The sequence below is a fragment of the Mus pahari genome, chromosome 13 (genome assembly GCF_900095145.1).
Source record: "Mus pahari chromosome 13, PAHARI_EIJ_v1.1, whole genome shotgun sequence".
NCBI classification, from domain to species: domain Eukaryota; kingdom Metazoa; phylum Chordata; class Mammalia; order Rodentia; family Muridae; genus Mus; species Mus pahari.
The window spans coordinates 45,153,365-45,178,422 of NC_034602.1; the positions used below are offsets into that span (position 1 = coordinate 45,153,365).

Consider the following 25,058-nt stretch of genomic DNA (forward strand, 5'->3'; position numbering starts at 1 on the left):
TGAGCCACCATGTGGTTGCTGGGATTTGAACTCCAGACCTTCGGAAGAGCAGTCGGGTGCTCTTACCCACTGAGCCATCTCACCAGCCCACCTCTAATGTTTTTATATGAGAAATCAAACATGTTCTACTTGGTATCAGCATGAGTACATATTTTAGAGTAAAAACACAAAACCACAAAACACCCAAATCAATGATAGGATTTCAAGTGTTCTCATCCCACAGGTTTTAGGCCTGTAACAGTTACACAGAACTCTAGCATGGAGAAGAGGGTCTGGACCTCAATTTCAGGTTAATTAATGGCATGATCTACCAAATTCTTACAAACCTTACAGTGCTGCATTACGTCATCGGAGGTTAGCTGGGGTAATCTACTACGTTGGTGATAGTATTTTAGAAGTCTGTACGTAAACACAGGCTTTAGACTACTAAATGAAGATACCGGGTATCGGAGATTAAATGAAAACATGGAAGTGTTCTTTATTAGATCACATTCTGATTAGAGGGAGGTGAGAATAAATGTAGACACACTTACACACTGCAGAGAAGTAAAGAACTGTAGTCAAGCTAGGACCAAGACGATACCACCCTGAGAGCCATAAATACTTTGTCTTTCCCTTGTCTACTGGAACTTACCGGAACCTTCCCAAGTGTTTTTTTTTTTTTTTTTTTTTTTTTTTTTTTTTTTTTTTGGCAGAGCTGATCTTCCCACATGGCTGCATTTGGGGAAACGATTTTCAAGCGAGGGTCAAGGCAGTTTTTACTTCCAGGAAGTCTTTAGCCACTGCCAGGCAGGGTCACAGGATAGATGACCAGTGAGTGAAGGCCTCAGGGTTCCTGGGAACAGCGTAGGTGGAGAATGCCACCTGCCCTGCTCTGCCCTCCACTGGCTACAGGCAAGGCTGAGTTCCTTGGTGTGTGTGGGTAGACTCCTTTTACTCCAGGCCTGGGCTCTGCAAGGTGCTTGCTGAGCTGAGCACTCCGGAGTTTGTCCTGTAGAGCAAACACTATTCCTCAACAGGGCCACCAGGCAGGCTAGCTTTCTTCCCTGTCTCCAACCGAGTCGTCTGGGCTCTGTGCTGCTGTAGACAGTATTGGCACCTGTGATAAGTCTCAGAGCCTTCCTAGTCCTCCGACTCTGGAAGGACAGTGTTTAAAACATTGGGTGCAGTGAGCCAAGGACACTCATTTCGCACGGAGAAAAGTGGGGGAGGGGACAGCAAGGGGGCAGAGCAGGGAACTGAAGACAGGCAGTTAAGATCCCAAGGTAGCTTATCCCAAGGCAGTGCGCCTCTAGACATTAGTTATGGGTACTTGGAGTTTGAAGCAAAACTAGCTCTGTTTTAGCAGTTCCTGTGTGAGCCATTACCCTGTGCCTTACTTAATCTTGGCTCCTGGGCCTCAGGCAAGGCTTTGAAGCTCTGATCTGAGGCTAAATCCACTGTTTCCCTCCTGTTCAGTACTAGCCTGGGGGGCTTCCAGGGGCTAATCCCCGGGCCACCTTACAGTGGGTAGAGATGGGCGTTGGGGTAGAGACTGACCCAGGGCACCCACACTGTAGAGACAGCACCTGTTCTACAGGGCCCGCCACTCCCTAGCAGTCAGTCTTGATCCATGCTGACCTTGTTCTAACTGCCCAAGCCAGGACAGGTCTCAGGGCAGAGGCACCTGGGACAATGGCTTTGTTAAGAAGAAGAATCTTGTTCCTGAACTTACAATCTGTTGCTCAGTGTCTAACCTCTCCAGCCCGGGAGACAGAACGGCACAGAGGACTCTTCTGGGAGAAGGAGGCAGAGGGCAGGGGCCCACAGCTGGTAGTCAGCATTCGCAGCAACTCCCCGCGTGTGAGGGAGGCAGGCAGGGATTCGGGGCGCGCGCGCGGGGCACCACCGGGGCGCAGGCCGTTCGGCCGTTCCTACTGCGGGCCTGGTCTGAGGTTTCTCCCCGCAGCTCTCGAGGTGGCGATGGGCTCACTAAGCCGGCAGGTAGGCAGTGCCGCGGCGGCGGCGGCGGCAGGCGGTCCTGGAATGTGCGAGGGGCGTGATGACAGCGACTGCCGCCGGCCTCTTTGCGCAACACCTTCGCTGTATATATACCGGGCGCTCAGTTGCGCTCCACCTGGGTGCCTCCTGCTGTCCCTTACCTGCGAAGGGAGCGCTGGTGAGTACACCGGCCGGCCGCTACCGCCGGCTGCTTCTGATCTCAAGGACCTTCACTGAGTTTTTAAGTGACTTCATTCTTGTAGACACCCCTAAGGGACTTGACTGGCTCTGGGCTGCAGAGGAGGATATAAATAAGAGCACATCTTCCTAAACTTTCAGATCTTTTTTTTTTTTTAAAAGATGGTTGTGATTGTTGTAAGGACAACTCTTAAAACTAGTGTAGGTGGACATGCCTCACCTGATAGCTGTGTCTATGGCTTACAGTGGGAGGGTCTGCCGGGCTGGCCTCAGTCTTTGTCTACTAGGTAGTTTTGTTTTACCACCCCTGTGACTCCCATTAGGTCCCTGCTGTGCAGTGGCCCTCCTCATGACACCTGGGTCTTTCCTGCAAGTTCTAGGTTTGCTCTGGCTGCTGGAGGATGTAGACCCTTCTAGGGGGACTTGGCCAAAAAGTTTTTGCCCTTCAGATGTCTTGAGCAGGATTTGATTTCTGGTTCTTTTTTTTTTTTTTTTAAGTTTTTTTTTTAAAGATTTATTTATTTATTATATGTAAGTACACTGTAGCTGTCTTCAGACACTCCAGAAGAGGAAATCAGATCTTGTTAAGGATGGTTGTGAGCCACCATGTGGTTGCTGGGATTTGAACTCAAGGACCTTTGGAAGAGCAGTCGGTGCTCTTACCCACTGAGCCATCTCACCAGCCCTGTTTTCTGGTTCTTAAGGCAGAGAGATATGCACAGGGTCAGAGGAGACAGTATGCTCAGGCTAGAAGGAGGAGTGCCTGTTTTGGAGTTCAAGTTCCACAGGGACAGGTGCCTGCCATAGGTACTGCGGGCATTTTCTTTCTTAAAACTCGTGGAACATCAGTCCTCTACTTTGGGGGTGGGGGGTGGGGTTCAGGAGAGTTTTGTGCTAGCAGGGTGGCTCTGTCATCTCTGTCCCCTTTCCTGTCTTGTAGACTGAAACCTGTTCTCTGTTAGGCAGGCATTTCTGGAAAACCTGAGCCTCCCCACAGTAAGCATTGTTTGGGACTGGGACGTCTTATCCTATGCCAGCTGATAATGACCTTCTCTGTTTTATAAGCTTTTTGTAAGCCGGGGCAAGAAGGGCAGGCTTTGTAATCGTTTTGGATGCTACACAAGTTACCCGCCTCCCCTACCCCTCCAGGGTACCACAACGGTAGCTGCCAAGGCACAGAATAGCCTGAGTTTATGGAAAACAAAATAAAACAAAACACCCCAACACAGTATTTGAGGGATCTGATTTGGAGTATACTAGATTTCAATAAAGATTGTCGCATACTTAGGTTTACAAATTTAGCCTTTTAAGTCCCCCAAACAAAGCAGAATAGTTACAGGTCAACTGCATGACACATTGGCAGCCTAAGGATCGAACTCAGGACCTTATGCTTTGTAGTGGCTGTTCTGAGCTACATAGGTAGCCTTTGGGTTTTTGAGATGGAGTCTTGTGTAGGTCCTATTAGTCTTTTTTTTTTTTTTTTAAGATATTTATTTATTATATGTAAGTACACCATAGCTGTTTTCAGACACACCAGAAGAGGGCGTCCGACTTCATTACATGATTGTGAACCACCATGTGGTTGCTGGGATTTGAACTCAAAACCTTCAGAAGGGTAGTCAGTGCTCTTAACTGCTGAGCCATCTCTCCACCCCTCCAATTAGTCTTGAACTAGTTAGGTCGCTCCGCCTCCCCCGAGTGTGTGCTGGGATTATAGAGTTGACCTACCACACCTGACTGAAATTTACAAATTTAAAAAGGTATTGTGGCAGTCTGTGAGCACAAGTTTGTAGGGATAGGCTAAATATAGTATCTTTCACCTAGAATCTAAAACTAAAAGCCATTCTCTAATGCAAGACCTAGAGCAGTTTGCCCTCTCCCCCTTGTTTTGAACAAGTACATGTTGTAGCCTAGACCATCCTTGAGACCTGGGACAATCCTCCTGCCTCAGCTTCTGCAGCCTTGGGATTTCAGGCATGCACCACTAGTGCCACACCCCTCTGCGCACACCACTCCACTCCCTCCCTCCCCTTCAGGCAGGGAATTATTCTGATCCTTACAGGAAGCTAAGGGGCAGCAGCTACTCCACCTTCAGTGGCTCTGGGTCATTCTTCCCAAGCAGAAAAACTCCTCAGGCCTTGAACACGAGTTGTGGAGGAGTTCTTTGGTCTCCGGAGCTGCTTCATTCTGACTTTGAACATTTTTCTGTATCTCAGGTTCCCTCTGTCGTAGTCCTACAGTTAAGTACTAAATGGTGAGCACAAAGCAAATCTCTCCCCCTGTAGAGTGGTGTTAAAAGTTGCTCTCAGTGGCTCAGCGGTTAAGAGCACTGACTGCTCTTCCGAAGGTCCTGAGTTCAAATCCCAGCAACCACATGGTGGCTCACAACCATCTGTAACTAGATCTGACTCCCTCTTCTGGAGTGTCTGAAGACAGCTACAGTGTACTTACATATAATAAATAAATAAATAAATCTTAAAAAAAAAACAAAACGTTGCTCTCAGACCAACTAGCTAGCTGAGTTTGCTGCTAAACATCTGCAACTTTGGTGAGCCTGAGATAGGAGAATTGCCCTGAGTTCTGGATTATATGGTGCATCTGACCGTTCACCAATAAAAACAAAATGAGATAACCCTGAAAATGCTGGACAATGAAGTGAGTTAATCTGTACAGAGTCTCAATTGACCTTGAGCTGTCTGTCAGTGACAACTGCTCTCCTTGACTTCAGTGGTCATTCTTGTGCTATGGCCATAGCTGGTGAGAGGAAAACAGGGTCGCAGACATGGGCTGATTCACTTTTTCTTCCTTGGACCTCAGCTAGGCAAGCTCTGAAAACAGCTGGTCCCAATCAGGTCCTCGTTGGAGAAGCTCAAAAAAAGCAAAGTGAAGGTGGGCGTGGATGGCTTCCAGGTGCCTCACCTTTCCCAGTTTGAGTCCTAGAAGAGCTCAGAAGTTTCACCTTCTGAGCCTGCCAGGAGGACTGAGTTCCTCCTGGCATTGTGTGTGCCTGCATGAAATGGAGCCAAGAGTGAGGCTCACAGTCAGCTCTGTAGAAGTGGGCCTAAGGTAGCCTCAGAACCTGGGGCCCTTGTGATCGCTCGTTCTTGGTCTTGTTGGGCAATTGATACCCTGTTAGATTCAATGTTTCTCCCTCCTAGTTTGCTGCTCTGGCAGGTAGCAAGAGTGTAAGAATATGGTGTTGGACAGAACAGTGGTATCTGGATATCGGGGACCTTCGGAGGGACCCAACAGTTAAGGCCTTTCCTTCAGGAAGCAGGTTTAGGGTCTGCCATGTCTCTGGGTCAGTGGCCTGAGATTCACATGAAATCCTCTGTCCATCCTGTTTAGTATTTTGTCCTCCCCCCAGCAGTCATACCTGGAGGGCTGCTGGCTCTGAAGTCTTTGGGGGAAAGCAGCCGGCCATTATAGAATATTTGATCACTGTATTTGGTGATATGGTCAGGGACAGGAGTGATTCCTGCAGTTGTGTTCCTGAGGCTTTAATTAGATAGGGCCTGAAGTCTTCCCTAGGACCCCTGGCTGTGAGGTTTATGGTATATGAAAAGGCTTCTGGCTTTGGAATGTGTATCCCCTTGGTTCTCTCCCTCTTTCCTGATCTTTCTCCCCCTTCTCCCCCTTCTCCCCCTTCTCCCCCTTCTCCTCTTCTCCCTCTTCTCTCTTCTCCCCTCTCTTCTCTCTTCTCTCTTCTCTCTTCTCCCTCCTCCCTCCTCTCTCCTCTCTCCTCTCTCCTCTCTCCTCTCTNCTCTCTTCTCTCTTCTCTCTTCTCCCTCCTCCCTCCTCTCTCCTCTCTCCTCTCTCCTCTCTCCTCTCTCCTCTCTCCTTCTCTCTCTCCTTCTCTCTGTCTTCTCTCCTCCCCTCTCTTGTCTCTCTCTTCCTGCTTCCCTCCACCCCCCCCCTTTTTCTGACATACAGAGAAAGGGCAAGTTTTCAATGTCTTTGCTTTCCTTATTGTACCCTTCTTTGCCATGTCACCCCCAAGGCATATGTGTGACTATAGACGTATTTCCTTGGTTCTCTTTGCCTCTGTTTCATTCTGCCTTTGTTGAAGGATCATGCCTGAAGGCATCACTAATGTCCTCTGGAGTCCTCATTGTGCCCGAGACTGGCAGTGGGTCTGTGTGCACTGTGTAGTACTTAGACTAGTTCATCATGACACAACTCATCCCCCAGTTGGGTGACTGGGCCGGGTACTGTTCAGGTTTCTCCTACACACAGTATCAATTAATCTTCATAACAGCTCTGGGAGGAATATGACATTGTTCCAGTTTTGAGAGGATGACATTGAAGCCTAGATGTTTAGTGATCTCCACCTCCGTCAAGGTTCCGTGCCTCACAGTCGTGTGCAAAGACACTATAGTCGTGTTTACTTGCAGGGACTTGGAGGATCCATGGAATGATGGCCTAGTCCAGGGGCCAATTGTAGGGTATTTGTCTGCTCCAGAGTTCATCCTACACAGAGAGCACAGGAGGCTGAAGGCATGGGAGCCAGTGTGCCAGAGCAGTAGAGAGGCATGGCTGGGTGCTTGCCATACATTTCCTACTTTCAGGGCACACGCAGCTGTGAGGGGTGGAGAGTCAGGAAGGGACCTGCCAAAGAGCTAGGGCTGGGTGGACGCTTCCAGATGCTTGCCCAAGAGATGGTTGTGCCAAGTGTGTGGCTCTACGGATCCTATCCTGATCTACCAGAATCTAAGTGGTGATGGTGGACAGACAAAAAGAGCCCCAGCAATTGAGTACCAGATTGCTTCACAGGAGAAGCACTGTGCCAAGTAATCGGGGCTCAGAATAAGGAAGTTTCCCAAGAAGGAGCACAGGTAATCAGTAGAGATCCATCTCCCCTTTGGCAATAAACTAATAATAAACAGCACTGGAAGTGGATGAAGACAATGCAGACCTGCCACAAAGACTGGGGACCTTTCTTTCTTGTTGGGATTGGGCCAGCCATGGAAATCTGGTCACAGAACACATCCTGTAGCTAACAGGGAACAACCACCCTAGTCACACTTGACTGCTGTGTTATGTTCCTTGGCGGGGCCGCTGTGGCACGAGGCCACAGTTTCTAGGGAATAGTTGCTCTAGCCAACAAGTCCCAGCTTGCACACGACGAAGAGGGACAGCCTCCTGTCAGGGAGACTCAGGCTGAAATTGCTACTTAGTACTGGCTTTCCCATTTGCTTGCTAGGTTCATTCCTCTGGGCCCTAGAATAGAGAGAAATAGGCAGGCTACTGCCCTCTGAGAGCTTACTTTTTATTTGTGGAAGTGAGGTAAAGGTTCAGAAGCAGGAGTTTCAGATTACTAGAAGTGGGAAATGGCTCTAGAAGTGGGAAATGGCTCTAGAAATTTCTCAGCATGCCTCCCAAGAATAGACAGCCCCTTATGTGAAAAATCTCTTCATTCCTCCGGTAACCCCAAATAGCTTGTGGCAATCCTAAAGTCTGTGTGTGTGTGTGTGTGTGTGTGTGTGTCCCCATGCTGCTTTTTAGTATTTGTTTCACTATCCTGATCTGGCCTACAGCTTGCCATTCTCCTACATGAGTCTTTCAAATTCTGGGATTGCAGAAGTTCATTACTTTGCCCAGCTTAAAGGGGACATTTTGGGGGGTAGGCAGGGGGGTTCTGGTTAGCCTGGTACTATGTAGACTAGCCTGACCTTGAACTCAGACTAGCTTGCCTCTTCCACCTGAGTGCTGACATGGGGTGAGCTTCAGTGCTTAGTCTTAGTGCTTGTTCACACCCAGCTTGAAGTTTTAGTTCTACATCCCAGTGAAAATCTTCTTCTGGTCATTGTAGAAAGACACAGCATGACCACAAGGGCTACAGAGTGCTGTCCATTGTCATCTCACATGCAGGAGAGCTGAAAGGCAAAAGCTTCACCCAAGGGTGGGGAGGCCAAGCTGCCTCTCAAATCCAGGACGTTGCGATCTAAACCTCCAACTTCCCTCTGGAATACTAGTCTACGGTTCCTTGGGATTTTTGACAATAGTTGAAGATACTGTTAAATTTGGGGTGAGGGGCTCATGGCATTTAGTAGAGAAAGGGGTGATGCCAAGTATCCCTCAGTACCTTGACTTGCATGTCACTGTTAATGTATAGGAAAACAACACAGGAAATGTAAATCATACCAGTAAATGACCCGCAACCCTTTCCCAGTCCCACAAGTAAAATTTATACTGGAGGAAAGACCAGTCATGTTGATGTGACTCCTCCATACTGTGGGTGAAGCCTCAGCCTGGCAGGTCTGTATAAAGTTGTCTCTTTCCTGGGGTAGGCTGCTTTGGCAGTCGTTTGCCATCCCTCCTGTGCATAAAGTCTGAATGAGAGTGGACGTTGGGCACCAGTGTGGCACCAAGTAGCTCTTTGATGCTCATTAAATGGCCCTAGTTATTAGAAATTAATTAAGAGATGTCATACTGATGTGTGAAGTGCCAGATGAGTCACTCGGTTGGCACGTGCCAGGGTTGAGAAGGGCAAGGCCAGAGTAGAGAGGAGGAGGATGTGGGTTGAGTAGCGAAGCATTGTCACCATCAAGATAGAAGTGAGACTCCAAAGTGGAAGGACCACTTTGTCGGGGGAGGCACACCTAGAGGAGAGGCATCAATTGAGAGCAGCAATGGGCAGTGGAATCTGGGGGCGTCAATAGCACAACTGTGTGCTAGGAAGGTTCACTAGGGGAGCTGTGACTTCCATCCAGTAGGGAGCTGCAGAGGCCCTGGCTGGTGGGATGGTATCTAGACTGAGGCAGGAAATGCTTCCAGGCTGAGCCAAATCGGTCTGAGAGATTCGGGAGCAGTCAGGGGTGGCTTTGAAAGTCAAAGTGATGCAAGAGTTATAACAGGAAAGTTGTGCTGAAGGGACCCTGTGTCTGGACTGAAGAATTAGCTTAAGTTGGGGTGAACTTGAAGTTGAGACCTCGGCAGGTGTCCAACAACACAGTACAGGTTGATAGCCCCAGGGAGAATGCAGGTCAGACACTCCTTCCTCCCTGACACTCATCTAGGGCAGGCAGGAAGCTCTGGTTTGAGCTCTGAGTCATAGTCTTTTCCCTCCTACCAGCCTCGTGAGCCCTGGAAGTGGCCATCGGTTCCAGTTTTGCATGTGAGCTGAGGCAAGATTATTCCCCACTTAGCATGTGCTGCTCCTTTGGCTTGAGCCACTTCATGCCCGATACTGACTCAGACATTCCTGTCTCAGGTGTTCCCACACTGTCGGTTAGGAAGAGCAGGCCAGGGAGTTTCCAATTTGTTGGAGAGCAGGGGTACCTTCTCACTCTTATCCCGTGTTGGTCTGCAACTCACAACCTTCCCAATCTCACCTCCCAGAGATTAGGGTCCTAGTGAGTTCTCTGCCTGGCATGAACTCAGGGAGACTCTGGAGGGGTAGACTCTCTCAGATCCTGGCCGTAACTGGCTTTCTCACCCGTGTATTAAACACCATGAGGTCACATCATGGAAAGGTAGGGGTGTGACAAACCCATACAACTGTCTTTCTTGTTGCTGCTGTTCAGATTCTTGATCTTAGACATGTTAGACAAGTGTTGTACCGATAGCTAACTCCACAGCTTAGGATTATCACTCGTGTATGTGTGTGTGTGTGTGTGTGTGTGTGTGTGTGTGTGTGTGTGAACCTTAGGGAATGATTTTGGATTGTTACCCTATTTTAACCATGCTAGAATAAGACGTACTGTGCCTCTTGTTCATAGTAAAGAGCATTTGCCTATGTTTGCCACCTCTTTTGACCTGCTATGATACCTTGATCTGCTTTTCTTGGAACACACTTCCCCATGTCTTATTTTACAAATCTGTGAATGACTGATCAGGAAATACCTTTTGGTCTGCATTGCCACCTATTCAATGAATAGGTATTGGACCACATCTCAGGCCAGACGGAACTTCAGGTCCCGAGGATGACCCTTTCTTGGTAGCGCCTGTGCTTTGTAATCCGGAAATAAGATATCAGTTGGATCCTGGTTCTGGTTCTGGGAAGCCCTCTCATGAGAATTGATAGGGCAGGCGTTTCTGAGATCTAATGTTCTTCCCCTTCTAATTCCCCAAAGAGAAATGAGTTGGTCAGTCTGAGAGTTTTCCGTGTGTGATCACAGCATCTTCTCTAGCCCAGGCTCCTCCGGCACACCATTCTGTGACCCAGGGTGGCCTCGAACTCTAGGAGTTAAGTTACTATGAGTCCCGGGCTGCTGAATGCTGGGATTGCAGGGGTGGGACAGCACACCTAACCATCATCACAGCACAGTAGATTGCACTCTGGTACTGTCACTTAATTTGCATATCTTGAATTGCTGATGAGGCTGGAACTCCAGTTCTAGTCGGGTTCTAGCTGCCTGTACTTCCTTTTCTGTGAATCTTTTATCCTTTGGGTTCTGCTTAGTGGTGTCAGGACAGGCTGCAAGCTGTGGCTAGCCAGGTGAGCTGGCTTGGAACTGAGAGAGGGACATTGTGGAGAAAATGGGTTACAAGGAAGTCTGCAAAGCCCGGGAACAATGCCCCTCTCTGATAAAGGGCCATTGCTGGCGGTAGGACGACTCCGGGCTAGCTGTGAGTTATTAGACCTTTATTTCACTACCAGTCTCGAAGCCTCAGATGTAGGAAGAATGGTGTCCGTTTTACAGAGAGGAAGCTGGTACTGTGTGCCTAGAGGCTTAAAGGCACTTGGTCCAGAGACACGCCCACACTATTACACTTCCACAGAAGCCCCAGATGGTAGGGAACACAGGTGGGCTGTCTAGGAGAGTAAACATAATGCCAAGACCACTGGGTGAAGTTTGATGCAGATTTACAGTTGAACTTGCCCCAGCCCAGCTAGCCAGTGCAGACCATTGATACAGACACCTGTTTGGTCTCTGCCACTCCTAAGAAGTAAGATTTGTAAGAAATGTCTTTCTCACTCAGGCAACTGTTACATCAGTGGCTGTACACTTAAGCAAGCTCTGTCCTTCTCTTGCAGATCATGGCTCCTTGGCCCGAGTTGGAAAATGCCCACCCCAACCCCAGTAAATTCATCGAGGGGGGCTCTGGACCACAGTCGAGTGTACCGGCCAAAGACAAGGAGGCCAGCAAAAGTAAGTGCTGGTCACCAACTGGGGACAAGCCCTCTTTGAGGACCCATGGAAATTCGGCTCCCATTACTCATGGCCTTTGCTACTTGTTTTCAGCAAATGACAGCGGGACTCCTGTAGCCAAGATTGAACTGCTACCCTCCTATTCCGCCGTGGTTCTCATAGAGGAGCACCCTGAGGGGACGGACCCCTGGGACCTGCCTGAACTCCAGGACACTGGGATCAAATGGTCAGGTAAGTGGATGTCCAGCATCCAGCACAGGTCCCAAAAAAGGACCCAGCCTGTCCATAGCATTCCCTTTGTGTCTCCTGTACCAGGGTTCTGAGGCGGACTAGCTAGGGGACCTTTGGTTCTTTCAAAGTATCAGGGAACAGTCATGACACATTTGTATGGATGCTGATAATGTTAGGCTTCAGGTGCTGAGAATATAGCCAGAAGACTTGGGGGTGACCAAGAGCTTATTTCCTGGCGTGAGGTTACGATCAAGCCCAAGACAGCCAGGAAAGGCTTGGGTGGTAGGGGGAGAAGGGAATTGATTGCAGGGGTTGATTGATTATCTGTGCTTTCTGAAGATGCTTTGAGAAGCAGTTAGTTAACTGCTTCCTTAACTACTCACTACCTCAACAACACTGCAGTTCACTTGACCATCCATCCATCCATCCATCCATCCATCCATCCATCCATCCATCCCTGTCTACTGCTCCTCTGGGTCCAGGCCACGCTGCACTCTCCTTCCCCTCTGACTCTCTAGAAACATGTAGGAGGGTTCAGCAGCAGAACCTGCCTCACATCCAGGCCTTGATAGAAGCCAGTTGGGAGGAGGTAGAGCTGTATGCAAGCTCCCTTGCCCAGCGTCTCTGTTCCCCCCCCCCCCAAGGACTCTAACCGCTGTGCCTTCCCTCTTCCCCACCACAGAGAGAGACACCAAAGGGAAGACTCTCTGCATCCTCCAGGGGATTGGGAAATTCATTCTTCTCCTGGGGTTTCTCTACTTGTTCGTGTGCTCCCTGGACGTACTCAGCAGCGCCTTCCAGCTTGTTGGAGGTAAGGACCCTAAGGCTAGAGGTGGGTTATTCTTGACTCCTGGTTTCTCAATTCAGGTGGGCAGATCACAGAGCAGAGAACTGAAGCCTCTAAGTGGCTCTGGCTTAAGCCAGGAGCCTGGGCTGGAGCTGATGTCAGCTACTGGAAGCCTTTCCATTGTACCCAACCCCCAGCAGGAAGCTGTTTCAACTCCCTTTATCTGCAGGACCCTGCTGCCTCCAGGCTTCTGTTTAGAGTTTGAGAAAAGAATGATCCCTTAGGCCAAAGCAAGTAGGAAAGATCAAAGCCAACCCTTGCTGGGAAGAGCCCACAGTAGATACCTTCCCTGGCCTGAGCCCAGGACACAGTGGCCAGTGTTTCAGAAATCCAGAATGAAAATTCCCACGTGTGTGCTCAGTTAACTTTGGACCCTCTCTGGGTGACAACAGATAGATAGCACCCTGAGTGGCCCTGTCTGGAATAGTCCTCCCTAAGTCCCTCCCACACGGAAGAGATGACCAAGGCTCAGAGGTCACTAGCTAATCAGACACAGCCTGTAATGAACACAGCGGGACTCCAGAGCACTGATCAGGGAGGGTAACAAAAAAGACTGTGGATTTCTTTCTGCTTTTGCTGCCCTGGGTGGGCTAGATATAAACAAATAGAAATAGTCTCCGCCCTCCTCCTGTTTTGAGGCAGGGTCTTTATGTCATCCTGGATGTTCTGGAACTCCCTATTTGGACCAGGTTGTTCTTTAACTTTCATATCCACCTGTCTCTGCTGCAACTAAAGACATAGGCCATCTCATCTTTTTTTTCAGGAGAGGGTCCACTATTTCCAATTATGTATCTGTGGAACACACGGACATTCTTATGTCTCTGCCTCCCAAATTCTGAGATTAAAGGCATGGGCTACCATGCCTAGCTGACCTGAGAGATGAAGGGAGGGTGGTAGGTCACTCATTAGGGGCCACACGAATGTGGTAGGTCTCCCTGACCATTAGGGACATAAGGGGCTTGGCTTATGATTACCTTAGACAATACACATCCAGACATTAGGCCTCCATTATAAAATGGATTGAAGGAAGACTGAGGGTCACACAGATACACTCCCAAAAAAGACTTCCGTAGCATTAAGGCTACAGTTGAAGGTGTTGGGGAATTGACTTAAAGGACTCAGGGCCTATATGAAGCCAGGTTCTTGAATAAAGATGACTCGAAAAAGGCTGGCTGACTAAAGGCTGGATGGTGGAAATTAAAGATGGGGGGACTGGTGGCTCACATGGACAGACAGTTTCCCTCTTGGAACAACTCGGGGGGAAAAGAACAATAAGCAAGAAACACAGCCAAGCTGAGCTCAGGGCTAGGTTCCTACTCTACAGCCAGCCGGCCTTGGGGAGCCTTGGGGACACTTTCGGAGGTCCATACTTCACAGCTCTCTTCCAATAACCTTTGTCTGTCTTCTAGGCAAAGTGGCCGGACAGTTCTTCAGCAACAACTCCATCATGTCTAATCCTGTGGCTGGTCTGGTCATAGGGGTGCTGGTGACGGTCATGGTTCAAAGCTCCAGCACGTCTTCCTCCATCATCGTCAGCATGGTTGCTTCCTCTTGTGAGTTGGGGACTTGCTCTTGTGCTCTAGGCAGTGCTACAGTTATCTTCCCCCTCCCCCTCCCCCTCCCCTGGCAGTAATTAGGCCAAAGTTAATTACAGTAAGTTTGAGGCCAGCCCAAGCTACACAACACAGTATTTTGAAATAAGTAAAGTAAAAATGTGTCTTAAGCTCTGGGGCTCATCCATTCCTTTGGAGGACAGAGAGGCTTTAGGGGGGTCTTCTGGTACACTAAAATTACATCGAAGAATGGGGTACATACAGGGGCATGGGGTACTCCCCTCTCTGGATTTAATAGCTGTACAGTGTTATGTATGACACACCACCTCCCAAAGAAGCTGAGACCTACTTTCTAGAATATTTAGCCGCCGTGTGTTCATTCCACACGTGGGTGTGTGGAGCGTGGCTCCCCTGCCTGCAGGGTCCCTCACGGTTCTTTCTTACCCCTTCAGTGCTGACGGTTCGGGCCGCCATCCCCATCATCATGGGCGCTAACATCGGAACCTCCATCACCAACACGATCGTGGCGCTGATGCAGGCAGGAGACAGAAATGAGTTCAGAAGGTAGGTGATTGGGGGCAGGCTTGGTGTCCACTGTCTAGGCCCACAATGCCTTGAACAAGTCATGAAGGTGTGCTTGGCTGGAACGTGTGCCAACCTGGAAGGAGCCTCCAGTCCAATGAGGGTGGAGAATCCCAGATTAAAATCCACTTACTGATCTGTAAAGCTAGGATAATATCCAACAGCACCAGTAAGTTATTGTAATGATCACACAGCCATGCAGGCAAGCACTGTCAGGGTGCCTGAAAAGCGCCAGCTACACATGCACAGCTGGGTGGCAGCGTTGAAGCAAGGCCAGTTGGGTGGGGCAGGCTTTGTTGTCTCACTTAGTCATAGATAATTATAACTTCATAAAACTCCCATTTTAGGCTAGCTCTGCTAAAACTATCTCTTCACCTGTAAGGCATCACAGGCAAATATAGCTGATGACATGTAGTCGGAAAATAGGGGCAGGTGGAAATAGACACAGGGAAACCCTCTGTCTCAGCATTAATGTGGCGATGAAGGAAGTTTCCCAGCTTCTTTTCTAACCAGCCAGCCACAGACTCTACCCAGAGCTTATTAAAATGCAGAAGCAATTCCCAGCTTGTCGATGACGCCATCGCGGTGTGGTCAAGCAGCTGACATTATAGCAGGTTTTTGGGGAGAATGGTCATGTTTGTCGTGTCTGCCGGTGAATCAACAGGGGATGCTATCACAGTGGTCCATCTACCCGAGCCACCTCTCATTTGGTCCCTGATGACATGTCTTGATGGACATGATAACACACATCAAGACGGGCACTCTCTAATTTGGTCTCCCCGTGAAGCTAGACAGCCTTCCCTATCCCCTCATCCATCCTGAAGCCAAAGGAGACAGAGTGATGTCATCGACTGGCCCCAGCCCGGATTCCAGTTAGGTTTCAATTCTGGAAAATCTTGGCTCATCTCATGATTATTTACACTGATGGCTTCCTTGTAGCCTGTGAAAAAGAAGCATAAGTAAGACCTAATGAGTTACCTACATGTTGGGATTGTAATTGACTTAGCTCACTCTGCTCCCCGCTCCTGAGTGTATAAATTTCAGTATGCTTTGCATAACCAATATTGGTTACATGCGGCATCCTTCCTGGAGGTTTGGATTATTGCCTTAAATAGCTGCAGAAATTACTGTATCAACTGTTTATAGAGCTCCTGGACATTTTACTGAGCACCAGGAAATCTGTGAATCATTTTCTACTTCATCAGCAGTGTATGAAAAGTGTCTTCTTCCTGAAGAATGAAATTAGCTAATACCGTAGACCAAATATTAGAACTTGGTTCATTTCTAAATTATTTCCCCATCTGCTTATTAAGTGCTTCTCTGTAGTCATATACCAAGTATACCTAGTGGTAGGTATTTTCAGACTTTCTTAATTTGAAAGATTTTTTTTGTGTGTGTGTGTCTCTGAATTTTGAGAATTGAAGGTTAAGAATTCAGGTGCTGGAGAAATGGCTCAATTGTCTTTCAGAGGACCTGGTTTTATTTAGTCCCACCACCCATGTGCTCATAGGGTGGCCCACATGCTTGTAGTTCCAATTTCTAGGTTTCTGATGAGACCCGTACTGGTGTAATGCACATATACTACACATACACAATTAATTAATCCCAACGTTTGAGAGGCAGAGGCAGGTGGATCTCTTGAGTTCAAGTCCAGGACAGCCAGAGCTTTACATAGAGAAACTGTCTTGAAACCTCCTTCCCATACCAAAAAAGAATCCAGTTGGTCAGAAGGTTCTGATGGTCTGGCCCAATACTCGTTACCTTTCAAAGGACAGGTTGCCTTCCAAGCAATTTAGGTGGTCTAGGCATGGTTGAAGAGGTGGCTTAGTGGTTAAGTCTTTGTTTAGTCTTGCATAGGGCCTATGTGACCCATAAACCGACCCTCAACTATGTAACTCCAGTTCTAGGTGTGCAGTACACATACAAACATGTAGGGAAACTATTCATAATTCTAAATCTTTATTGATTTTAATAATTTTTATTATTGTGTTTGCCTCTAATGCATGTATATATGCACTAGTTGCATACTTGGTGAAACTGGAGTTGTGGGTTTGGGACCCAAAACCCAGGTTCTCTAGAAGAAAAGCCAGCGCTCTCCAGCCTTAAAAATCTGTACAAGGAGGGCTTGGGGGCACTCTTGATGAAACTCGGCAAGGACTCCACTCCTAAAATACTACACTGGTCAGAAAAGTCTTCCTAGACCACCCCCCTGTGTGTACTTGGGTGGGTGGCTTGCACCCCCCTCCCTCAGAATATAATATGGCTCTGGTGGCCTTCTTCCCATAGGGCATTTGCAGGGGCCACCGTCCATGACTTCTTCAACTGGCTCTCTGTGCTGGTGCTCTTGCCTCTGGAGGCTGCCACCCATTACCTGGAGATCCTGACCAACCTCGTGTTGGAAACCTTCAAGTTCCAGAATGGAGAAGATGCCCCCGACATTCTGAAAGTCATCACAGACCCCTTCACAAAGCTGATCATCCAGGTAGGGTAACGGCTGTGTCAGTACAGCTCACATCTCAGTGAGCCTAAAGAGGCCAGGGAGCAGGGCATGCGCCGTAGGAGGCAGAAGTGAAGGATGTCCAGGTAAGGTAACGGCTATGTCAGTACAGCTCACATCTCAGTGAGCCTAAAGAGGCCAGGGAGCAGGGCATGCACCGTAGGAGGCAGAAGTGAAGGATGTCTATTTCTTCGACACAGCCTGGTTTACCCTATTAGGAGTGGGGGCCAATTGGGTGTGAGGTAAGGGGTACTTCTGAGAGATAAGCAGTGAGCATTTGGGCCCACATATTTTCCATTGACATGACAGTATTGATGGTTACTCCCCTTCCCCAGCTGAGGTCAGTCATGCCTGTTGGGTGTCTGTCCTAGATATGGATAGAAAGGGCCAGCCAGGACCTGTAACTTAAACAGTAGGTCTCTACAACCTGCTGGCTATCAGTGCCCTTACAGTCTTGCTCTGAGTGTCTGCCAGTTTCTAGGGCAGTGATTCTCAAATCTTCCTAAAGCTGTGCCCCTTTATTACACTTCCTCATGTTGTAGTGACCCCCAACCATAAGGCTATTGTTGCTACTTCCTGTCATTTTGCTACTGTTATGAATCTGAATGTAAATATCTGTTTCCGATGTCTTGTGAAAGGTCTTGAGAACCATAGGTGAGAACCATCAGCTCTAGATGGCTGTTCTCAGTGGGAGGTTGAGGGTAGGGGAGGGTATAGGTCTTTACATATAGGGTGTGCCCAGTGGCAGGGGAGGGTAGGGACACACATATAGGGTGTGCCCAGCGGCTCACACTCAGTCCCCAACTCCTCCAAGGTCCCCTGACAGCAACCACTCTGAGGATCTGCTGACCTGTGCCTCTCTATTTTTCCCCTCAGCTGGATAAAAAGGTCATCCAACAAATCGCAATGGGCGACTCAGCGGCCCAGAACAAGAGCCTGATCAAGATCTGGTGTAAAAGCATAAGCAATGTGGTAAGTGTCAATAAAGTGGATAAGTAAGTATGTCAACCAAAGGGTTCAAAAGCAACAAATCGGAAGTCAGGGAGGCAGAAAAATTAGGCAACTGGGAGTCATATCTGCCCGCCGCCTTTTAAGGAGATAGCCACCCTTGCATCACAGTTAGATGCTCGCTCCTTGACGTGGTATGATGCTTGCATCTCTCATGGAAGGCTGACTCTTGCCTTTTGTTTTGGAGACTATGAACTCTGTCCCACAGCACAATATAGGCAGCAGGGGCATCTCACGTTCCAGGCTGTTTCTGGGGAGGCACACATGCCTTGCACTAGGAACTTACCCAACCTGCTGTGCAGTGTGGGTGCAACTCACCCTTAATTCTGGGGTATATATAGTATATGTGTGCATGCGTGCATGTGATGCTAAAAAGCTGGTGGGAAGGGAAGGAAGACACCCTATGATGGAGCCACCATACAGATCCAAGGATAATGTCCCATTTGGTCCCCACTTTTGTTATTTCCCACCATGGATGCACCTTATGTTTGTCATTGTCATTTAGACGGAGAAGAATGTCACCGTCCCCTCGCCCGATAACTGCACCTCTCCTTCATATTGTTGGACCGATGGCCTACAGACCTGGACCATCCAGAACGTGACCCAGAAGGAGAACATTGCTAAATGTGAGTGGAAATCGATGACTGGCTGGCCAGCTGGGTGGGTAGTCTAGGAATCTGACCAGCGTGCAGACCGGTGATTACAGGAACAAAGGGAATACTATGCCGAGCCTTCTGGTGACTCCATGCCACCTGAAGAGCTTGTGATGGGGCTTCTACAGTGCCCCCTTGGTGTGTCTTAGGATCCCTTGGTCAATAAGTCAGGGGTAATTGGCTGGTTTGAATATATGACCTGTTTACTTAACGCATCCCTTCTGATCAAGGCACTGAACCCAATGATACTCCCGTATTTTAGGAAACCCTTTAATCCTTTTAATCTTTCCGGAATCCCACTTTCTCTATCCTACCACCACGTTTTGGTATGATTATCCATGCAGAATCAGGCAAACTTGTCATCGCTAATGTCCTAATTGCTATCTGCCAGGTTTTCAGGATTTGCCACCAGGGGTGCGTAGGAAGGGCTTTAGTAACGTCTCAATGCTCTGTAGTAACAACCACTAGTGAAAACACCAAGTTGTCCAGTGGTAGAGTGGAGCTGGGCACCAGGACCTGCCTAGCACAAGCTGAGTGATTTAAGGAGCACGTCACTTTCCAGTCTCAAGAAGTATAATGTTGTTAAGACAAACCAAGGGTCAGGTCTTGTGGTGCCTGCTTTTAATCATAGGAGGTAGAGATAGGAGAGAAGATCAAGCTAGTCGTCCTGTTGGAGATCTGGGCTATAGCAGATCTTTTCTCAAAAAAATAGATGCTGGAGATGCATCAGTGCAAAAAATAATAATAAATGCTCAGTACTTACACTCACATGCTGCTCATGCAAAGAACTGCAGTTCCTACATCAGGTGGCTTACACCTAATGAACTTCTAGGGAATTCTGACTTCTGGTCTACACAGGTACCTGGCATAGGTCATGGGCACACCCACCCACACACCCACCCACACACCCACACCCACACCCACACCCACACCCACACCCACCCACACCCACCCACCCACACACATACACCCACACCCCCCCCACACACACACACACCCTCACACACACATGTGCACACACACACAGATGTGTACACATACACAATCTTTTAAAAGTTTTCTTTTTAAAGTTAGCAAACAACAGTGTGTCAAGGGAAACTGCAAAGGATGCCATTAGCCTGAATCTCCATGTCTAGTTGCCAGGCAAGATTGTATCCATGAGAAAGAAGCAATCTGGACAGGGTGGGCCCTGACTTCCTGACAAACCTGTTTGTGTCTCTCTTTCAGGTCAGCACATCTTTGTGAACTTCAGTCTCCCAGACCTTGCTGTGGGCATCATCTTGCTTACTGTCTCCCTGGTGGTCCTCTGCGGCTGTCTGATCATGATAGTCAAGCTGTTGGGTTCTGTGCTCAGGGGACAGGTCGCTACTGTCATCAAAAAGACCCTGAATACTGGTAGGCCCAGCACTTGAATCCTGTTCTGGCCTTTGGGGATGGTCTTGTGAGGCCCTGAACATATGCATCTCAGGGTTGTCAGGAGAGGGATCCCTGTGCTTGGGTGTTTGTCAGAACCCTGTACAGGGGTGAGTTCATAGCTCATCCCTGAGTGTGCCATGATGCCAGACCAGGCTAAAGAGGAGGGGATATATTTCTAGATCCATCTTTGTCAATCTGTGTGTTGGTCTTGCTCTCACCATATCCTTGGTTTATGTGAACTTGGCAGGGTAATGTAGATTAGGAAAGTTACCTGGTAATTTCAGGTCATATGTGGGGTTATAACCCTTCACTCATTCTAGCTTGCTCCTCAGTCCTGACTATGCCAGCGGTCCCTGGGACTCATGACATGCCCTCTTTCTTTGTCTCCCAGATTTCCCCTTTCCTTTTGCCTGGCTGACTGGCTACCTGGCCATCCTTGTTGGGGCAGGCATGACCTTCATCGTGCAAAGCAGCTCTGTGTTCACGTCTGCCATGACACCACTCATAGGTGAGATTTTTGCCCCTGGTTTCTCCATCAGACCACCATTACCTCTTCCCGTGGTTACTGGGGCTCATGCCTTGTGTTGTATGCTTTCCCAACAGGTATTGGGGTGATCAGCATTGAGAGGGCATATCCACTCACGCTGGGCTCCAACATTGGCACCACCACCACCGCCATTCTGGCTGCTTTAGCTAGCCCAGGCAACACCTTGAGGAGTTCCCTCCAGGTCAGCAACTGCTACCGGGCTCTCGGTGGGATAAAACCTGTCTGTGGCTTGTTTGGGATTTAAGTCATAATCTCATGAAACCCATGCTGGCCCCGCGTCCTCTGTGCTGGGAATGGATGCACGACAGGACCATACCTAGCATGTAGACTATTTTCTAGTGAAAGCCATGCACTGACTTATAGCCATAAGATACTGGCAGAAACCACAGGGAGCTATGTATGAGGACAGTCAAACCTATGGGTTCCTAAGAGGTAGGCGTGTAAAACATCTACTCTGCTGAGACAATGGGCCCAGGTATGGTGAAGCAGCGGGCAAACAAACCGGTATCATCAGATGACACCTTCAGGACCTGAGAGCTGAGCTCTTCAGTGGGGTTACTTCCTTCTTTCCCCATCTCCAGACGGTAAAGTGATGGGTGTTCACAGAATATAATGCTCTGCACAAGCTCAAAACTATACACAAGGAAGGCCTTGGGTGACCCTTATTTCTTCCCACCCTCTGTTTCAGATTGCCCTGTGCCATTTCTTCTTCAACATCTCTGGAATATTGCTATGGTACCCAATCCCGTTCACTCGCTTGCCCATCCGCCTGGCTAAAGGCCTGGGCAACATCTCTGCCAAGTATCGCTGGTTCGCAGTCTTCTATCTCATCTTCTTCTTCTTCGTGACCCCGCTGACAGTCTTCGGCCTGTCTCTGGCGGGCTGGCCAGTGCTGGTGGGCGTGGGCGTACCCATCATCCTGCTGGTGCTCCTGATCCTGTGCCTCCGGATGCTGCAGTCCCGCTGCCCTCGCATCCTGCCCCTGAAGCTCCGGGACTGGAATTTCCTACCCTCGTGGATGCACTCTCTGAAACCCTGGGACAACGTCATCTCCCTGGCCACCACCTGCTTCCAGAGGCGTTGCTGCTGCTGCTGCCGCGTGTGCTGCCGTGTCTGCTGCATGGTGTGCGGCTGCAAGTGCTGCCGCTGCAGCAAGTGCTGCAGGGACCCGGAAGAGGAAGAGGAGAAGGAGCAGGATATCCCGGTCAAGGCTTCTGGGGCCTTTGACAATGCAGCTATGAACAAAGAGTGCCAAGATGACGGCAAGGGCCAAGTGGAAGTTCTGAGCATGAAGGCCCTGTCCAACACAACAGTGTTCTAGGGGGCACCTAGGAGTTCAGGGGTGAGGAGGACCCCAAGTCCCATGGGATCCACCCCTTCTGTAGGCATCTCCAGCCACCTCACTAAGATTCCTGATGAGGAACAGTTACACCAACTCTAGCTCTCCTACCATCAGAGTAACAGTCTGGACTTCTTCCCTGCTTCTCAAGTGCCTCCCTCAGAACTCAGAGAGACCACAGAGGACCACATCCACCTCTGGCTTTCAAAGCCCATCCTCACCCAAAGGCCAAGTGTTAAGGGAGGTGTTAGGGAAGGTTCTGGAAAGACCCAATGTAAAGTGTATTTGTAAATATATGTACAAAGCAGTCATATGTTGGTATAAAACCTTAGCCACATCTTTTTTTAATCAAAGTCCACTCCTCCCACCCAATAGCCCCTCCCATTCATCCTTACCCCAGAGCAGTCATGTTCAAACAGTGACGTAATGGTTTGGAGCCCACAGCGGAGCCTCTCTAGCTGATAGTGCAGGACATGTTCTCTCTCCAGGCTTCATCTGGTATGGTCAGGTCAAGCAGTTTGACCCCAGTGTCCTCATCTTCAGCTTCCTAGGATGGAGAGACACATGGTTGGGGTTCGTGTTTGGTTTCTATACCTAGGGCTCTGGATTAATCTAGAATAGGAGGCATTGTGGCTATAGATTAATGGTGTTCTTGGTCAGAGCAATATCGCTGATGGAACCTGTAAGAGCTGTGTCAAGCCCTGTCTCCATTGCTACCACCTGGGACCATCTTCTTGGTTTGCGCAAGGAGACTTGCTGGGCCAGCCTTTGGTGGTCTGTTTCCATCCATCCACTCACCCTCTTGCTCATGAAACATGTTCCCATCTTCCATAGATGAGCTTTGTCCTGCCCCCCTTTCCATGCCTACAAAGCATCAAGGGAATTCTCAGGAGGGAGGAGATGGGACGCTCTTAGCATCAAGATGAAGCCAGTAGGGTTTGGAGTGACTGCAGGTAAAGGGTGAGATCCTATTCATACAGGATACCCGTGCCTCTTAGAGCCCACGTGTAATACCCACGATGGCTCTGCAACCACCCCCATAACTCCCCCCACCTCCCGTAAGAACAAGCCTCGGCTTGACTTAAGGTGGGTGTGGCTCCACAGGACCATGTCCTCTCCACCCTCTCTCTCCCATCATGCTCTTCGCCATAGGAAGAGGTGGAGATGCCAAACTGAGCCCCTCTGTAGATAAAAGTTCCCAAAGAGCCATTTATGTGGCATATTTATAGCTATGCATCTGTACAGATTACTTCATAACTTATATATAGTAAATAGTGGTTTGTTTTATAGTGTCTCATTTGGAAATGAGGCAGGGTTCTTTTATGTACTGTGAAGAGAAAAGAGCACCTTTGTATATTTTGTAATACTGCCTTTAAACACGACTCTTTGAGGTCATGCTATACCTCCCTGTAAATATACACCCCAGGAGGTGGCTTTGCCCTCTGTTGATTACGTTTATTTCTTTTTTCTTTCTTTCTTTTTTTTTTTTTTTTAAAAAAAAATGGGATCCTTATTCCCATGTTAATTGTATTTCTTTAAACTGGTTGAGGAAAGGGAGAAATGAAAAATCACTCCCCTCACCCCCGACTCCCACAAGTGTGCTGCTTCCAATTGCTGGGTGACACGAGGCACCTTTCCTTACTCAAACCTCACCATGCACCACCTCGGGAAGCTATGTAGTTTTCCGGAGACACAGAGGACTTAGCCCCACCTTCAGTGTTCTCTTGTCCAGGTCATGGGGATAAGCTACTGAGAGCTATGCTAAGCAAAGCATAACATTTTGTAGTTAATGAATGTTACTGGGTTTGGAGGCAAAGACGGAGTCGTGTGGAATCTTTTGAAATCATACAGCTGATGTTTTGAAGCTGTGTGCAGGTTATCTTTCTGTCTTGTTTTTTAAAAAAATTGATCTTCCACATAAAGAGGAGAGAAGGAGGGGGAGGGGGAAGAGTGGGATGTAAATTGAATAAGTAAAAAATTTAAAAAATAAAAAAATTAATTCCAGTATGGTAAATGAGGTCACTTATTTGACTTGGACACCGACAAAACGCGCACTACAGACCTCCAAGGTCAGCAGGCGGGCCCTGGAATCCCTGTGGGTTCTTTGTATAACCTGGACCAAATGAGAAGGTGGGCTTTACCTCCTGACTGCTCAGAAGATGCTGGGCTCTTAGGCCCCACCTTCGCCAGAGCTGAGGGAGGATGGTTCTACTATAGCACACCACTGGCACTATGCTAAAGCAAATGAGTAATTCAGTCTGGAAGCTGTCGATATGCCCCCACGGGAGACAGGAGGCTCACTCTGATGGAATTTAACCAACGGAGCCCAGGGGAAAAAACAGGTGGGCAGGGAGGTTCAGGAATTATAACTGCAGACAGTGTCTGCACTTGAGAATCGGTCGTCTTGTCCTGTGTGACAAGTCCCAAGCTCAGCCCTTCCATTGGTTTACACTAGTCATTGGCTTGATTATAGTCTACACTTGCATATAGATTGGACCCGGAGACTGGTTTGCCCATTTCCTTTGAGCATTTACATTGGACTGGGCATTATAAGCAAAATATAGCCAAGATAATTCAAAGAGTACTGGAAGATGTGTGTAGCACTAAGCAAAATGTCCCTGTTTGATGGATTTTGCTGTGGTGGGCAAGAGGTGGTCCTGAAATAAATCTTTGCTCAGGATCCCAGGATCCTAGGACAGCAACTCCTTTTAATAATCACATCAAAACAAGGGTACTATCTCGGTTCAACATCTGACACTATCAGGCAAAGGCAGTTAGGCGCAGAGCCCAGGCCTCCAAGTGACCGGAGTTTAGCATCATACAGTGAGACTTGGCCGTTGTTTCAGCTGCCTTGCAGCTGTTGGCAGTGTAAAACTTTGTGGATGCATTTTGGCTGAGGATAGCCCAGTGAGATGAAAAATAACTGTTATGAGTAAGAAGCCTATGAGATGCACCGGAACTGAAGTATAAAATAAACACCCTGCATTTAGAAGATTTTTAAAAACAGTATAAAAGTATTACATTTTATATTGAGTATCTATTGAAATGACTGAAATATCCTGGATAGTTTGGGTTAAATACAATCTACTAATATTAGTTCATCTGCTTATTC

General features: G+C 48.4%; 1 protein-coding gene across 2 annotated transcripts in view; it reads left to right on the forward strand.

The window, feature by feature from the left end:
* The window catches only part of Slc34a2 (solute carrier family 34 member 2), a 33,581-nt gene extending 9,628 nt beyond the window's left edge, over window positions 1-23,953 (forward strand). Inside the window, exons 1-13 of one of the 2 annotated variants that reach the window (XM_021210942.1) lie at window positions 2,121-2,158; window positions 11,159-11,273; window positions 11,367-11,504; window positions 12,187-12,315; window positions 13,761-13,904; window positions 14,357-14,468; window positions 16,773-16,968; window positions 17,860-17,955; window positions 18,497-18,617; window positions 19,872-20,039; window positions 20,452-20,568; window positions 20,664-20,788; window positions 21,296-23,953. In XM_021210942.1, the coding sequence (XP_021066601.1) occupies window positions 11,162-11,273; window positions 11,367-11,504; window positions 12,187-12,315; window positions 13,761-13,904; window positions 14,357-14,468; window positions 16,773-16,968; window positions 17,860-17,955; window positions 18,497-18,617; window positions 19,872-20,039; window positions 20,452-20,568; window positions 20,664-20,788; window positions 21,296-21,928 (2,091 nt within the window). In that variant the 5' untranslated portion in view covers window positions 2,121-2,158; window positions 11,159-11,161 and the 3' untranslated portion in view covers window positions 21,929-23,953. Of the gene's footprint in view, window positions 1-2,120; window positions 2,159-11,158; window positions 11,274-11,366; window positions 11,505-12,186; window positions 12,316-13,760; window positions 13,905-14,356; window positions 14,469-16,772; window positions 16,969-17,859; window positions 17,956-18,496; window positions 18,618-19,871; window positions 20,040-20,451; window positions 20,569-20,663; window positions 20,789-21,295 lie in introns of those variants that run through there. The other variant, XM_029545209.1, reaches the window with a different exon arrangement.
* The last annotated feature ends 1,105 nt before the right edge of the window (window positions 23,954-25,058 follow it).